The 15,254-nt window shown below is 32.4% G+C and overlaps 1 protein-coding gene across 3 annotated transcripts in view; it reads right to left on the bottom strand.

Annotated features, from left to right (window-relative positions):
* Positions 1 to 1,657: 1,657 nt before the first annotated feature.
* LRRK2 (leucine rich repeat kinase 2) overlaps positions 1,658 to 15,254 on the bottom strand; it is a 177,373-nt gene continuing 163,776 nt past the window's right edge. For all 3 annotated transcript variants that reach the window (XM_031940539.1, XM_012550850.3, XM_031940540.1), the window contains 5 exons: positions 12,645 to 12,829; positions 6,423 to 6,575; positions 5,308 to 5,510; positions 4,186 to 4,257; positions 1,658 to 2,784 (listed from right to left, as the gene is read on the bottom strand). In XM_031940539.1, coding sequence (XP_031796399.1) covers positions 2,663 to 2,784; positions 4,186 to 4,257; positions 5,308 to 5,510; positions 6,423 to 6,575; positions 12,645 to 12,829 — 735 coding nt within the window. In that variant the 3' untranslated portion in view covers positions 1,658 to 2,662. The remainder of the gene's footprint in view (positions 2,785 to 4,185; positions 4,258 to 5,307; positions 5,511 to 6,422; positions 6,576 to 12,644; positions 12,830 to 15,254) is intronic.

Genomic DNA, 15,254 nt, shown 5'->3' with positions numbered 1-15,254 from the left:
ATTATGTTCCTAAAATTTCATTCTCCACCTCCATGAATTACCTGCAGTTTAAAAAAGGGATACTTCTGGGTAAGAGGTATGAAGGTTTTTATAGCCCTTAACATCATTTCAATGCATTCATACTATTTTAGTATTAAGTAATCACAGAGAAAGAAGTTCATTAAAACGAATGAAACAAAGACTTTTAGGAGTATATGATAGTTTCCAGGCTTCAAATAAGATATATAAAAATTTAGAAAATGTATAATCCCTTTAAGTTTTTCCCATTTCCCCCAGATGTCCCATTTTTCCTTCTTCATACTCTTGTCCCCCTTCCCACAACGAAGTAATGGATACTCCCCATTACTAATGGAATATCTTCTGCCAAGGCTGTTTTCCTTCTCACATTGGTAGCTTCCTCCTGGGACTTGTACTGAATGAATGGGTCTACACTGACCAGTCTTCATTCACTTCTACCTGCTGATTTGCCAGATTTCAAAACCTTTCTTCTATTGTTGTCTCAGTGAGGTACTTCTTTCATTTCCTGGAACTTCTTTAATTTGGAGTATTTAACTGACACTATGGATTTCTCACCCTAGAAAATCCCTCCACTAGACCTCCAGTTGGTATATGAGCCTAAGCTACTCAACTTTTCTTGCTGCTGGCTGTGCTTCTTTCTGGAGTTCAAATCTATGTTTCTGCTATTATTATAATCCTGAAACCTCCTTTACCATTCAAGGACCCCTCATCCTATAATATTCAAATTATCATATGGCCTTTTCATTCTGTAATATACCTCCACCAATCCTCTCCCCTTCTATTCTAACACTGGTTAATTTCTCCTGTGACCCTAATTCTGTGGAGGGTTTTTGGCTGGCTAGCCTTCATCCCCTTCTTAGATTAAGCCTTATCACAGGACTTGAAAAATTATTCCCCTTCTGGCTTTGCTCCTGATTTTTTGGAGTTCAAAAACATGCCCCAGGTATCTTTATTCTCCCATTCCCTCACTTTTCAGCTCTGTTTTGTGTTGTCTTCCTCCATTAAAATGTAAGCTCCTTAAGACCAAGAGACTATCTTTGATTTTGCTTATATTTGAATCCTTACTGCTTCACACAGGCACTGCACATAATAAATAGCTTATAAATCTTCCTTCCCTGAATTTTCATTCCCTCCTTTTTATTACAAATCACTAGTAAACACAAATTGCAAGCCAACTCTTATTAAATATGCAAGTAATTCCAGTGACACATAATAAATAATCAAGACAAAAGAAAAATTCAAAGTTGTTATGCTTGCTATAAATATATTCCTTCCTTTATCTCTTTCTTTATTTACTACATCATTTTAGTATGAAATACTTGAAGAACTAAAAATAAGTTATAAATAAAAGTCTTATCAAATATTTTTAAAAGTTTCTTTTTTATGATAAAAATAATTCACATATATATTTTTCATAAATGTTTTTGGCTTAAAAAATTGCATCCCAAGATTAAGAATTTGAAATTATTTATAAGTTAAAGTTACCCAAACAAATCATTGGAGTCGATATCTGCTTTGAGAAGATGTCTCAGAGGAAATAACACAAGATAAAAAAAATGGAAAATGGTTTTTCAAAGTTATCAAGTACTTTTAGCAACCACACAACAAAATCTATTTCCCTTTAAGTCAGTCAATGAAATATTTGGTATTTTTCTCTTTAATATAAAAGAAGGCAAGCAATGTCTCCAGTCCTAAAAAATAAGACCTCTACTAGAATGAAATGGAAGAAACAGAAATGAAGCAATTTCAGAGTTAGCAAGTATAGGAAACAAGAAAACACAATATAGATATTTTAGGAGAATTAAAAGAAAACAAAATAAGTGTCTGAAGAAAACGTGAAGGGACACATTGCATAGTAAACACAACTAATTCAGAGTTTTTATTACTCTGTGTACATGTGTGTTTGTATGTGTATGTGAGAAAGAGACAGAGATAGAGAGAAAAAGACTACTTATTTTACATGAGATTACATTGTTGTAGATGCTTCTCATCACAGGGATTAAGAGGTATCCTATAGCTCATAAAATTTTTCAATAGCCATACTGCTGATAGTAGTCTTTCAAACTGGGAAATATTTTTATTTGGAACCCAGTTATTATAATAATGATATAATTATTATGCTTAAAAATTTAGCATATTTATAAGCAATCTAATTAGATATGCTATAGAGATATATTATAGTACATGTAATGCTATCCAAATTATTTTGAAATTTTGATTTACAAAAATAGTATTTCAACATTAGAATTTATCAAATAGAAAATGATGTTCATTATCATTAACAATTTTTCCAATCTGTTGGATTTAGTTGACAAATTTTTTAACAGTTGAGTTCATACCTTCCAAATATGCAAAATATAAATAAGTATTGTATTTCTTTTACCTTATTAATAAATTCATTATAAAAACTATAATAATACTTCTGTTTTTAAAATACTGCTTTATATTTAGAATCCTGAACTGTTTATCTTAGGAGTTATTTTGTACATATAAAAGCCAAATTAAAAATATAGACATTTGTACATTTATATTAAGCTATATGCAAAAATGAATGTTACATTGTAAATATTATAAAAGGAAATATCAAAGAATTGTTTAAAATAGCAGAAAAGCACAGAACAAGTGTGGTTTCTAAGGAGCTTTCTTAATCCATGGAAATACTTTTCATTTTTTCAGCTAATTCTTTTCTAACTTCTGTGTGCTTCTCCAAATTTTCCACCTCATGTGGTAGGTTAATGTCCCACACAGACAAACAAGACTCCATTTCTGCAAAAACAAAATAAAACAAGTTTTAAAAGGTAACCCAGAAAGATACTGTATATTATTCATTGGCAATCTTCTATCTAATCTCAGGCAGCATAGCATCCCATGGAGTTAGGAAGATATGTGTTAAAAATCTGTCTGACATATATTAGCTCTATGACCAGGGGGCAAGTCTCAGACAATTCTCTCTGATTATAAATCATAAGTGGTTTGAAATATGTGAGAATGGAGAGAATTTTCACACTGGAAGTCTCACACTTAGAATTAGTCATCAGAAAATATGAATCTACAAATGCATTTGTGAATGTATTACATATATTATTACATAAACTAAACTGTGAAAAAACATATTACATGTAACACACACAAACTGATAAGAATATTGGCATTCATTAATCAAAAATTATATTTGCTGGCAATAATATTATTTTGGAGACAAAATGCAGATATACTACAATAGGTTGGCCTGGCAGTCAGGAAGATCTGCACTGCAGGACCACCTTTGATGCAGATCAAAGGTCTGATCCCAAAAGTTTGATGCAGTCTCAAAAGCCGTGGGACTCTGATTAAGTTACTTAACCTCACAGTGCCCCAGAAAATCAATCCCAAATTATGAAGAAACTGCTGATTTGTATCAACAGAGAAAGCACCTCATCAGTAGCTCCCTGCTTCAAAGAAATAACATAATCACAGAAGTTGAGAGTTGGAACAGGCCACAGAAGTCTCCAGCCTATATACTTAAGCAAATTCCCACTACAATACATTCTACAAATGGAGGCACAGCTTCTTCTTGAAGAATGGTGAACCCAATCTAGAAGCAATTCATTCTACTTCTGAACAGTTTTAATTGTTAGCAAGTTCTTCCTGACATCAAGTTTAAAGTTGCTTCTTTGTACCTTCTACTCAATTGCTCTTAATTCTGTTCTCTAGGATTAAAAGAACAATTGACTATCATGTTCTCCCTAGATGTCTCCAGGCTAAACATTCCTGGTTCCTTCAATTTCTGCTCATATATAAAATGGATTGAAGGTTTTTTACCATTCTCATTGTCCTTGTTTGTACACCTGAAGCTATCAACGTCCTTAAACTATGCTGGCTAGAACTGAATGCAGTTGTACAGATGAAGACTGAAAAGGATGGAATACAGTGGAATTACCACTCTAATTCCCTCAAATGACTACTTCAAAGCTGTGTTTCTCTTAATACATCCCAGGATTACAAGAGCTTTAGCTCCAGTTTATATATATATATATATGTGTGTGTATGTGTGTGTGTGTGTGTGTGTGTAAATATGTGTATAGAGACATACACACAGTTTTTATTTAATTACTAGTTAGATAAGTTTTAGTTACAATTTCTAGATACAGTTTTGAATAGAGAGCTTTTTTTTCTATTGGACTTTACCTTTTTGGTCCTGAGTATTTTCATTACTTTTCTGGCTGTACCCCAAAACCAGCATGACATTTTTTAGGCTCCCTTTATAAAAAAGAAAATAAGAAATAAAATATTTGCTAAAATCATTTCCCAAAATATGCAAAGACAGTTTTTTTAACATTCACCTTTGCAAAACCTTGTGTTCCAAATTTTTCTCCCTCTCCTCCCCACCATAAACAGTAAGCAATGCAATATAAGTTAAACATGTACATTTTTTCTAAATATTTATCTATATTCATCATGCTGCGCAAGAAAAATCAGATCAGAAGGGGAAAAAACACAAGAAAAAAAACCAAGTAAATAAGCAACAACAACAAAAAGGATGAAAATACTATCCTTTGATCTACTTTCAGTCTCCATAATTCTCTCTCTGAGTTGGAATGGCTCTTTTCATCATAAGTCTATTGGAAATGTCTTGAATCACCTTATTGTTGAAAAGATCCAAGTCAAGATTCTTTTCTCACCCAGTGAAGTTGTTAGTATAAAGATGTTTTAAAAATATTATAAATTACATATGCAAAAGGTGAAGCTCTAAATTGTGAAGTGACATGTTTTCTCAAACTTAGCAGAGCCACTTCACTTCTCCTTAGGGTCCTGGAGCCCACACATCTAAAATTATAATGAAAAATGAAAGTGCAGCATACTATAGTGAATAATGGGAATTACTGTGAGATATATTGCCGGAGCTTGGTGTGAAAAAGGCTGCAACACAGAAAAAACACTGGACTTGGAGTCAAAAAATGAATTTAATAACTTTTTTCTTGATTACATTTCTAAGAAAGTTTGGCTTTATAGATGAATATGTAGGTCCTTTTTTTTTTTTTGCAAGAAAGTTAAAACTCCAAATCAGAATAATTCTTTTTTTCTTTTGCTAACAGAAAACTTAAGCAAATTTGGTTACTAAATATAGTGTTGTTTATCTGAAACGTCTGTTAGCATTTATTCTTTGTTTCAGTTAGATGGTCTCTGCTTTTTTTGTATCTATTTATCCTGTCTTTACATTATACTTAATTTTTAAACATAGAGATAAGATATAGAAAATAACTTTTAATTATTTTTTGTCAGAGTAAAAAACAAAGGAATTCAACTTACCTAACTGGACTGTCATCAGCGCTCTAACAGAATTACAAAAGTTCTGAATTATGTGTATGATGCGATGTGTTGAAAGATCAACTAGTAAAATGTGACCTCCTCCTGTACCTATCCAAAGGGCAGTGTTTTTCTGCAGACAGAGGGTTTTCACTCTTCCAGAATAAGTCATTTTATGTTTTGATTCCTTGCTTCCTATATGCTCCCTGAAAACATCAAGAGTTTCATTAGAGGTTTAGAGCATTTTTAATATCTAAATTGAACTTTTTGAAGGTTTCTAAACTACTTTAAATTAAGAATACCAAAATGCAATAGGCTTTATTATCTGAGCATGGGATATTTAATGAAAAACAAGAGGAAATTTCAAAGTAAGATGGAGCTATTCAAGGAGTTTGGAATTTAGTGGAACTAAAGAGGTACATATGATATACATATCATACCCCTTTAATTATACTCTACACACCTCTTTACCACACACACACACACACACACACACACACACACACACAAACACAAACACACAATAATGTGGAAGTCAAAAGACCTCCAAAAAGTATTTAAAAAGATATTTTTTCATGGTCATTTAGACAATGAAAAAGAATGAACAGAAATCTTTTAAATTCTGCCCTAAGCCAATATAAAATCTCTTTCAATGATAAGATAAGGTGAGACTATAAAAGGAAAAAAAAGGGATCATTTTACATATTACTTTAAAACAGAATATACAGAAAATTTTTCACATCTTCAAGGAAAGAAACAGTGATTAAGAAATAAACATTTTTAAAGTAATCAGATACAACAGCATGCCATTATGAAATGAATATATCATGAATTTGCACATTTCACAGCTCAGATTCCATCAATAATAAAGCAAATGTCTATTTTAAAAGGCTTATTCAATAACAACTTGTGACACTAACAAGAGAAAGGATTTTACTTAATTGGTATAAAATCTAGTATATGCCTAAAATAATATCAAATGTTCAAAAGGTTCAAGAATATGACCATTCTCTTTTTAATCTTGCCTATATAAAATGTGAGCTATATCATATTGGACAGAGCTTCCAAAAGATATTTATTCTTAAAGCCATGAAAATTTTTTTTAAATGGAAAATTACTTTAAAAACTGCACACAGTCTATTAGTACACAAAGTTTCTCCGTCTTCTTGTCCCATACTTCAACAAAATGACTGTTTTTCTTAGCTATGTAGATAGCTTTGTCCACCACAATTGAAATGATGTTAGAATCACTGAATGTTGCATAAGAAAACCTATAAGAAAACAAAAGACTGTTCTTATTTATTTTTTTCAATATTTAAGTATATAATAGAACTTCTTTGTGGATTAAAAATAATCCTCAAATCATTTAAATATATATATAATTTAAAAAATGAATAGTAAGTTCAATAAAACAGTCAGTCAGACTAAAATCTGACCATTTTAATACCAACCCTGCCCTTAATAAACTTCAGTCACTCCCTATAATCTCCAGGATCAAATACTTCTCTATTTGGCATTTAAAAACCTTTTTGACCATCATCAGTCTTCCTTTTCAACTCTTCCAGTTTTTTTATACTTTAAAACAATTCTCTACCCTCCCTCCTTCACACACACACACGCACATGCATATGCACACGTATACACAAGCTGAGTGACAATGAATTATTTGTTGTTCCATGAGTAAGAACAATCCATTTCTCAGCTCTGGGAATTTTCTCTAGTTGTCCTTTATGCCTTGAATGTTCTCCCTCTTCATTTGCTCTTTCTGGCTTCCCTGGCTTCTTTTAATTTCCCCCCTTCCCCCCCCCCCCCATTTTCTATAGGAAGCCTTTTGCTAACTCCTTTAATTCTTAGTCCTCAATTTAATTAGTCCTTAATTCAAGTCCTCAAAGCAATGGGAATACCAAATCACCTTATCGGTCTCCTGAATAACCTGCATGGGGATCAAGAAACAATAGAACTGCACATGGAATAAATGCTTGGTTTAAGATTGGAAAGGAAGTACAACAAGATTGTATATTGTTTATTTAACGTATACATATACTCTGTATATGTTAAATAAATAAAGAAGGGATGAAAAGGTTTAGAAAAGCTATGGTGGTGAGTGAGATAGTGGATTTCTTAGGGAGATAGGAAAGGATTCCTTGTCACACAGAGGGCCCAGATGAAACTCCTTTTTCTACACCATTATTGATACTCTTTGATCTTTTTCTATGTCTTCTGTAGTCTTAGTATTTATTTATTTAACATATACAGAGTACATCACGTGAAATGCCAGGCTAGAAAGATCAAAAGCTGGAATTTAGTTTGCCAGAAATATCAACAAGCTCAGATATGCAGACAATATCACTCTAACAGCAGAAAAAGAAGAAAAATTAAGGAACATTTTGATGAGAGTAAAAGAGGAGATGGCATAAGCAGGCCTGAAGCTTAGCATAAAGAAACACACAAAGCACTAAAATCTTGGTAACTGGTCCCATTGCTTCCTAGAAAACAAAAGGAGAAAAAAATGAAGTGTCAAATTTTATATTGATGGGCTTAAAGATCACTGCAGATTTTGATGACAATCATGGAATTAAAAGATTTTTGCATCCAAGAAATAAGCTACAGCAAATCTGGACAGTATACTAAAAAGCAGACATCACCTTGCTGATAAAGCATATCATCAAACTATATCATCAAACTATACTATTCCCCCCAGTAGCAATGTATGACTGTGAGAATTGGACTGTAAAAAAAAAAACCGAGTGCCACAGATTCTATGTGTTCAAATTGTGTAGCTGTCAAAGACCATAGAGAATCCCTTGGCCAGTAAGGAGACCAAATAAGTCAATATTTAAAGAAATTAATTTAAGCTATTCACTGGAAGGTCAAATACTGAAGCTAAGGCTTAAATACTTTGGCCACATAATGAAAAGATGGGATTCACTGGAAAAGACATTGATGTTGTGAAATATGGAAGGCAAAAGGAGAAAGGAGAAGGCAGAGATGAAACGGAGAAATAGTGTCACGGAAGCAACAAATATGAGCTTGGACAGATTTCAGGAGATGGTGGAGAAGAGATTAGCCTGGAGTGCTAGGATCCATGGAGTCATAAAGAATTTGACATGACTGAAAAGATGAATAAGAACAAAACAAAAATGGCTTCTGTTCTTATCTTTTCTATTTGATTGTGAGCATGCGGATAGGGACTATTTTTTGCCTCTTAATTCTTGGCTCAGAATACTTTCATACCCTGAATCTTCAATTCACGTGCAAAAACATAATACAAATGGAAAAGTTAAGTGCACCAGAGGATTCAGAGATATGAGATCTATAAAAGGATTTTCCTCTAGATGAGGAAAATGATCTTATAAAAGCCCTCCTAACAAGATGACATTTATAAGGCTATGAAGAAAGGGGGACGTTTGAACAATACATAAATGTACTAAAACTACAGAAGGCATAGGAAGAGATCAAGGTCAATAATGGTGTAGAAAAAGGAGTTTCATTTGAACCCTTACTGTGACAAGGAATTCTTTCCTATCTCCCTAATTAATTCCCTATCTCACTCACCACCATAGCTTTTGTAAATCTTTTCATCCCTTCTGAAACTCTACCTCCACTTTCTCTCTTTAGTTTGCCCCATGTTTCAGTGCAAAAACTAAGGCCATTTACTAAGAATTTCCTCTTCTCCCCTCTTCCTATCTCACATCACTCAGATGCCTTCTAATACTATCTCCTCCTTCAGCTCTGTCTCATATGAAAATGTCCTCCATGCCAAGTGATTGCATTCCACTTTGTCTTCTTCAGCAGGATGTCCCTCTATCATCCCCATTCTTTCATTTATCTTCATTCTCTTCCTGTCTAAAGACTGTTTCTTTATTGCCTACAAAAATGCCCATGTCTCTCCCAAGCTTAAAAAATGTTCCTTCTCTTCTTCCTCCAAACTATTTCACTTGGTGATTTCACCAAGTGTATTCAATGATTATTTCTATCTTGATGATTCTCAGATTTATTAATACAGGGCTAACTTCTCTCCAAATTTTCAGTGTTGCATCTTCAACTGCCTTTTGGACACCTTGACCTGGATGTCTCATAGATATAAATACAATATGTCCAAAAAAGTAATTTTCTTTCCCAAGATTTTATCCTATTCTGAAGTTCCTTTTTTTTTTTAATTAAAGCTTTTTGTTTTCAAAACATATGCACGGGTAATTCTTCAACATTAACCTTTGCAAAACCTTGGGTTATAATTTCCCCCCTTTCCCTAGATGGCAAGTAGTCCAATATATGTTAAATATACTTCCCTATTATTGTTAAGGGTACCACTATCCTCGGTTACCCAGATTCACCATCTAAGTGTCATCCTTGACCCCTCTTTTTCACAACACATATCCAATCAATTATCAAGTCCTGTTGATTTTACCTTCTCTGACAATGCCATCACCCTGAAGCAATCTTTCATTATCCAACATCTGGATTATTGCAAGAGTTCCCTGATTGATCTCCTTACCTCAAATGTGTCACCATTCCAGTGACCCTGGGCACCTTACCATTTATCATAGATGATACTCCATCTCAAAACTGAAAATTTTCACTGGATGTCCTACAGCCTGGAATTCTCTTCCTTCTTATCTCTACTTTCTGGCTTCCTTCAAGTGTCAGATAAAATTCCACTTTCTATAAGAAGTCTTTACCAAATCCTTTTAATTCTAGTATCTGTCTTCTATTGATCATCTTCAGTTTTTACAGTATATATCTTTTTTATACATAATTATTTTCATTTTGTATCATCTAATAAAGCTGTGAGCTTCTTGAGAATCAGGGACTATATTTTGTCTTTCTTTGTAGTCCAAGTGTTTAGCACAGTGGTTAGCGCAGAGGAAGCTCTTAACAAATTTCCCTTGCCCAAACAAAAATTCTTAACTTTGGGATTCAAGCAGTATAATTCTTTGACATATTCTCACTCATCCCCTCCTCCTCCAAAGATATTCTATGCACATACTTTTATAAGTGGTAGGATCATATAGAGTAAAAGCTGAAAGGGACTTAGATGTCCATGTATTCCATCCCTTTTTACAGATGAGTAAATCTAAGTCAGAAAAGTAAAATGACTTATTTAAGACATATAGCTAGTATCAGGGCAACCTGTCTTCTGGCTATAAGTAAAGTTTCTTCTGTACCATCCTGACTCCCTTTGGAAAGTTGGTTCTTTAATTCTTATCATTATTTCTCTTCTGGTTGGTAATCTTTCGTAAAAGGTAGGATGATGCAATGCAAAGGGTTTATCTGTGGCTTGTGATTTTGAACAAGTAATATAATTTTTATGGCTTTAATCTCCTATGCTGTAAAATGAGGGGATTGGACTAACACATCCCTTTCAGCTTTAAATCTTAGGACATTAATTTCTGGTAATAATTCTAAATTAGTCTATTTGTTATAAGGGTAATGTTTAGCGTATAAACTTTTGAGTGATAGCTTGACTTTTGTGCAGGGATTCGACCTTCTTGCCCACTACTGTACCTTATAAATAGATTCCTATTTCTGTATGTTGATACCCTACCAGCGATCTGTTTCTTTGCCTATATTTCCAATTATTTCTTCTCTGGCTCCTTTTATAGCTACTTCTCTTCTCTTGATCCTTTTAATTGTATAGTTATTCTGAAAATACTGTTTTTATACTTAATTTCAATTAAGGAAAGAAAAGTAACTTTCATAGAGAAGGTTACCATCTTTGGGGAATTGATCTTATAGTTTGAAAAGTTTCTTTTCATTTTGAAATATCTTTTTTTAAAAAATAAACTCTATGATAATACTCAAGGGAAAGAAGTATTTTGCTCTCACTGTAGAAGAAAATCATGATAGGGAAAATGATTAGAAAAGAGCAATGGAGCATCAAGGTTGTCATCTGGAAATGATGTTTTCAGATTACGAGAACAGAAATTTGTTAATTTGAGATTTTGACTACATTTGACATAATTTCTATTGGAGTTAAATAATGATATGATCTAGGAGAAGTTTGGTAAGAATATTGGGGGATATGTTGGACTAATAATACTTTCATAACTATTTTTTAAAAATCTTAGTGTGTACTCTATGCCCCAACCCTCATAAATTTTTGGGAGTGATTACCATATTCAGCATAGAGGAAGTTTATATGTTTGTCTTTATATGCTGCCCTATAGACAGTGCATATAGAATAGAAGGTTATATAGTCAATAGAGGAAAGATGATGGAATCAAAAACAAAACAAATAACAAATGTAATAGTAAAGATTACTGATAAACCAATTCTTAGAGACAGAGGACACAAAAAACAGAATAAGGTAGCAATTTGTGAATTTTGCTATGAAGATAGACACACAAAAGACAGACAAACTAGAACAAAGCTTTTGCATTTAGGAAGTAGGTCCTCAATAAATATTATTGAAGATAATGAAGCATTAATCAAATAACCATAAAAAGGAGGAGGCTGAAGCTGAAAAGGGGTTTTTCAGCTGACAGCAGATACTTCCAAAACTCTCTGAGCCAAAACAATTTAAAGGATTCTTTGGCCAAGGCTACAGGAGGCAATTAAATCCTGGAATCCCATATGGAATATATCACCAGAAGTTTATTATTCTGAAGGAGTTGGGGGTAAGACTAGAACACATAGTACTTTTTCACATGATACTCTAAAATTATTTAATGAATGAGCAACCAAATAAAAATCTGTACATAAAGTTAAAATGCAACCAGTCAGTTTAAGAGGAAGACTTTGATTTAGGATAAGATTTTGTTTCTATTCTCTCCCTGATTTCCCTCAGGAGTTTCCTGTTCTGTTTTTGTTTCTATGTTTCTAATGCCTTTCACATAATAGGCATTCAACCATGTTAAAGTGAACTCAACTTTCTCTAATGTTCTAATAAATAAACTGCACAAGTGAACATCTAATAATAATAATTACATCTAATAATATGTGTGCATGTTTGTATATAACATTCTATAGTTCTAATAATTAGCAATATCTAATACCACCATCTAATGGTGATTATGTCCAATTACAAACACAAGGTCCCTAGGGTGCTATAAGTAAGCTTACCCAGCAGATTCAACACATTATATTAAGAATAAACATCATTGAAACTTTGGAAATTAGGATATCATAGTCAGCATTCACAATATATTTATAATTAGGAGTATTAAATTTCATCATGATCACAGAACTGCTAAGTCTCAAAAATAGGTCAATATATAGTCCACACTAAGATTCTCATCTTAGGTATAATTAGTTAACAGAAATTAAAATAGGCATAATTAACATAATTAAAAAGAGCAGAATATGCTAATAAATTTGTGATTTAATAAAAAATAACTCACAGTTGATTTGTCTTTGTCTCAATAAGTTTCTGAATGGAGAAATCATTAGAAAGTGAGAAAATCTTGGTGCCACATCCTCCCCAGATTATGTTTTTTTCTGATGAATATATAGATTCATTTAAACACATTAATGGAGTGCTGACATTTCCTATATTTAATGTCTTTAAAGGAGGAGCTCCTTCAAACTGGAACAAAAAAAAGGGAAGAAAAGAGACATTCTCAAAAAATATAATTCATACATAGTTTATTTTATTTTTTTTATTATAGCTTTTTGATTTTCAGAATATATGTATGGATACTTTTTAAACATTAACCCTTGAAAAACCTTCTGTTCCAATTCTACCCCTTCCTTTACCTCCACCCTCTCACTAGATGGCAAGTAATCCAATATAATACACACATAATTTAAATTAAAAAAATTGTTTAAGTTGTCTAAGAATGAAATCCACAAAGTAAATGAAGCCAATAGTAATAATGCAGAGGAAAAAAAAGACTAAAACACTGACATCATACTAAATATTAAGTAGTTCTTTAAAAGGCTCCCAATATAACATATTTAGGTAGTGGCTTATTTTATGTAAGTAAAATCTTAAAGCATTTAATATGTGTTTTTATTACATTCAATTTAGTATTAAGGCAATTAAATATTTTGTTATAGGGTAATTTTCTAGAAGGCTAGATATCATAAGTAGATATAGGAATTTAAATTTCTAGATGTTTCTATCTTTTTTTTAATTATAAAGCTTAATGCCTAACTTCATCATTTTCCTTCAAATATGGTAAAGTGTTAATATCACCACATGTAAAAATATAGTTTAGACATTCATATTTAATTGACATAACTAATGAGTGTCAATTATATCCAAGACACTATAATAGATGATTTGAGAGATAGAACAAAAGTTCAGTTCAATTCAATTTGACTAAATTCAGTTTTCTTGGATAAAGTCACTGGTAATTTGTTTCAATTCTTCATCACTTCATCTCTGCCTGCCTTATTTTCCTCAAACATAAAACCCTTCAAGAGCTATGAAGAGAATCGAATGAGATCATATTTTGATGCCTACCACATTTAAGAACTGCTTTTTCCTTACATTTTTCAATTGCTTAAGAATATAAATTTCTTGGGAGCAGCAACTTGTATTTATATGCTCATTCACTAGAACAATATTTAGCATATAGATATGCTTAATAAACAATTATTGAAAGATGGTTGGCTCATATGATATTGGTTCTTCCTCAGATAATAAAGATAATAACTTGCTTAAGTCTTTTTATTTTGTGCAATTAAAAAAATGTTTTGCTAAACTCTTTTGTTTTTAATGTTATGGTTATTTCTCATCTCTCCTCTCTATATTGGACAAGAAATCCTTTTCTCTCCTTCACAAAGAAAAAATTGTACAAGTGAACACCTGATGTAGTGATTATACCTAATAATATATGTGTGCATGCTTGTATATAACATTCTTTTCTCCTTTCTCCCATCATGAGAGAGTATGTTTCATGTACCCTCATTTTAGTGATCTTTTCATTTACATTCTTATAACAGTATCTATTGTTCTTTTTATTTTGTTTTGTATCATTTAATAAATTCACATGTTTCTTTAAATTTCTCATATTTCTCATTTCTTATTACATGCAATATCATATTTTATTTACATACTATCTTTCCCTCCTAGCTATTCCCAATTCTTTGCTACTAAGGAAAATGCTGCTGTGAATTTTTTGATATTGGACCTTTTTGTCTGTGACTTCCTTTTGGAGTGCACAAACAGAGGGTATTAAAAAGAATAGATAGTTTTAATTACTTTTCTTTTTCAAAGGCATACAAACAAAAACAATCTAACTGAAGCAACAAGAAGACAGAAGAGGCCACATGAACAAGGTGGGTCAAACCGCCACTAGACCACTATTTTCCCCCAAACCCTAGTGAAAGCAGTTTAGGATTCTAAATCCTAGAGTCTTTCAGAGTAGAGGAGAAATGGCTTCATAATTGCCTTTTTTATTCCTGCAGCATCTACCAACTCAATAACCCATTCATAGCTACTAAAGACAAGGATAAGAAAGTTATTGCTCCAAAAGTTCTTGTCCACTGTTTGATGGATTGATGTCCAAAATGTATATCATTTCATCAATCAAAATGAGAATAGAGATGTTTGTCATCTAGCTTTATCACATCTCTACCTTCTAGTACAAACTGAATCACTTGCCAACCAACAACAGGTTGGCACCTACTTGTGATAATCATTGAAGATTTCCTAATAGCTGAAACAACCAGGAGAACTATTTACTGTCAGTATTAAATAAAGCTTAAAATGGTTGGGTATTCAATTGTCATGAAGAATGTACTTGTACAAACTGAATTTGGATTTTGAACTTAGCTCATTAAGACACAATCAGTTATTACTCAATTAGAATAGAAATAGAGATGAAGCCTATGATTGCATTGGTAGAGAGAATTCCCAAAGAGGGCAACTTCCTCTCCCAAGGTCAGATAGCGTCTTCTTGGCAGTTTATAGGTTTATCTATGAACAAATAAATATTCCTTGAGTGATTCCTATATACTAGGTCCTATGGGTAATATGAAAGTAAGATGAGAGGGACTTGAGA

The sequence above is a fragment of the Sarcophilus harrisii genome, chromosome 5 (assembly GCF_902635505.1).
Source record: "Sarcophilus harrisii chromosome 5, mSarHar1.11, whole genome shotgun sequence".
NCBI classification, from domain to species: Eukaryota; Metazoa; Chordata; class Mammalia; order Dasyuromorphia; family Dasyuridae; genus Sarcophilus; species Sarcophilus harrisii.
This window is presented reverse-complemented; position numbering and strand designations above follow the sequence as displayed.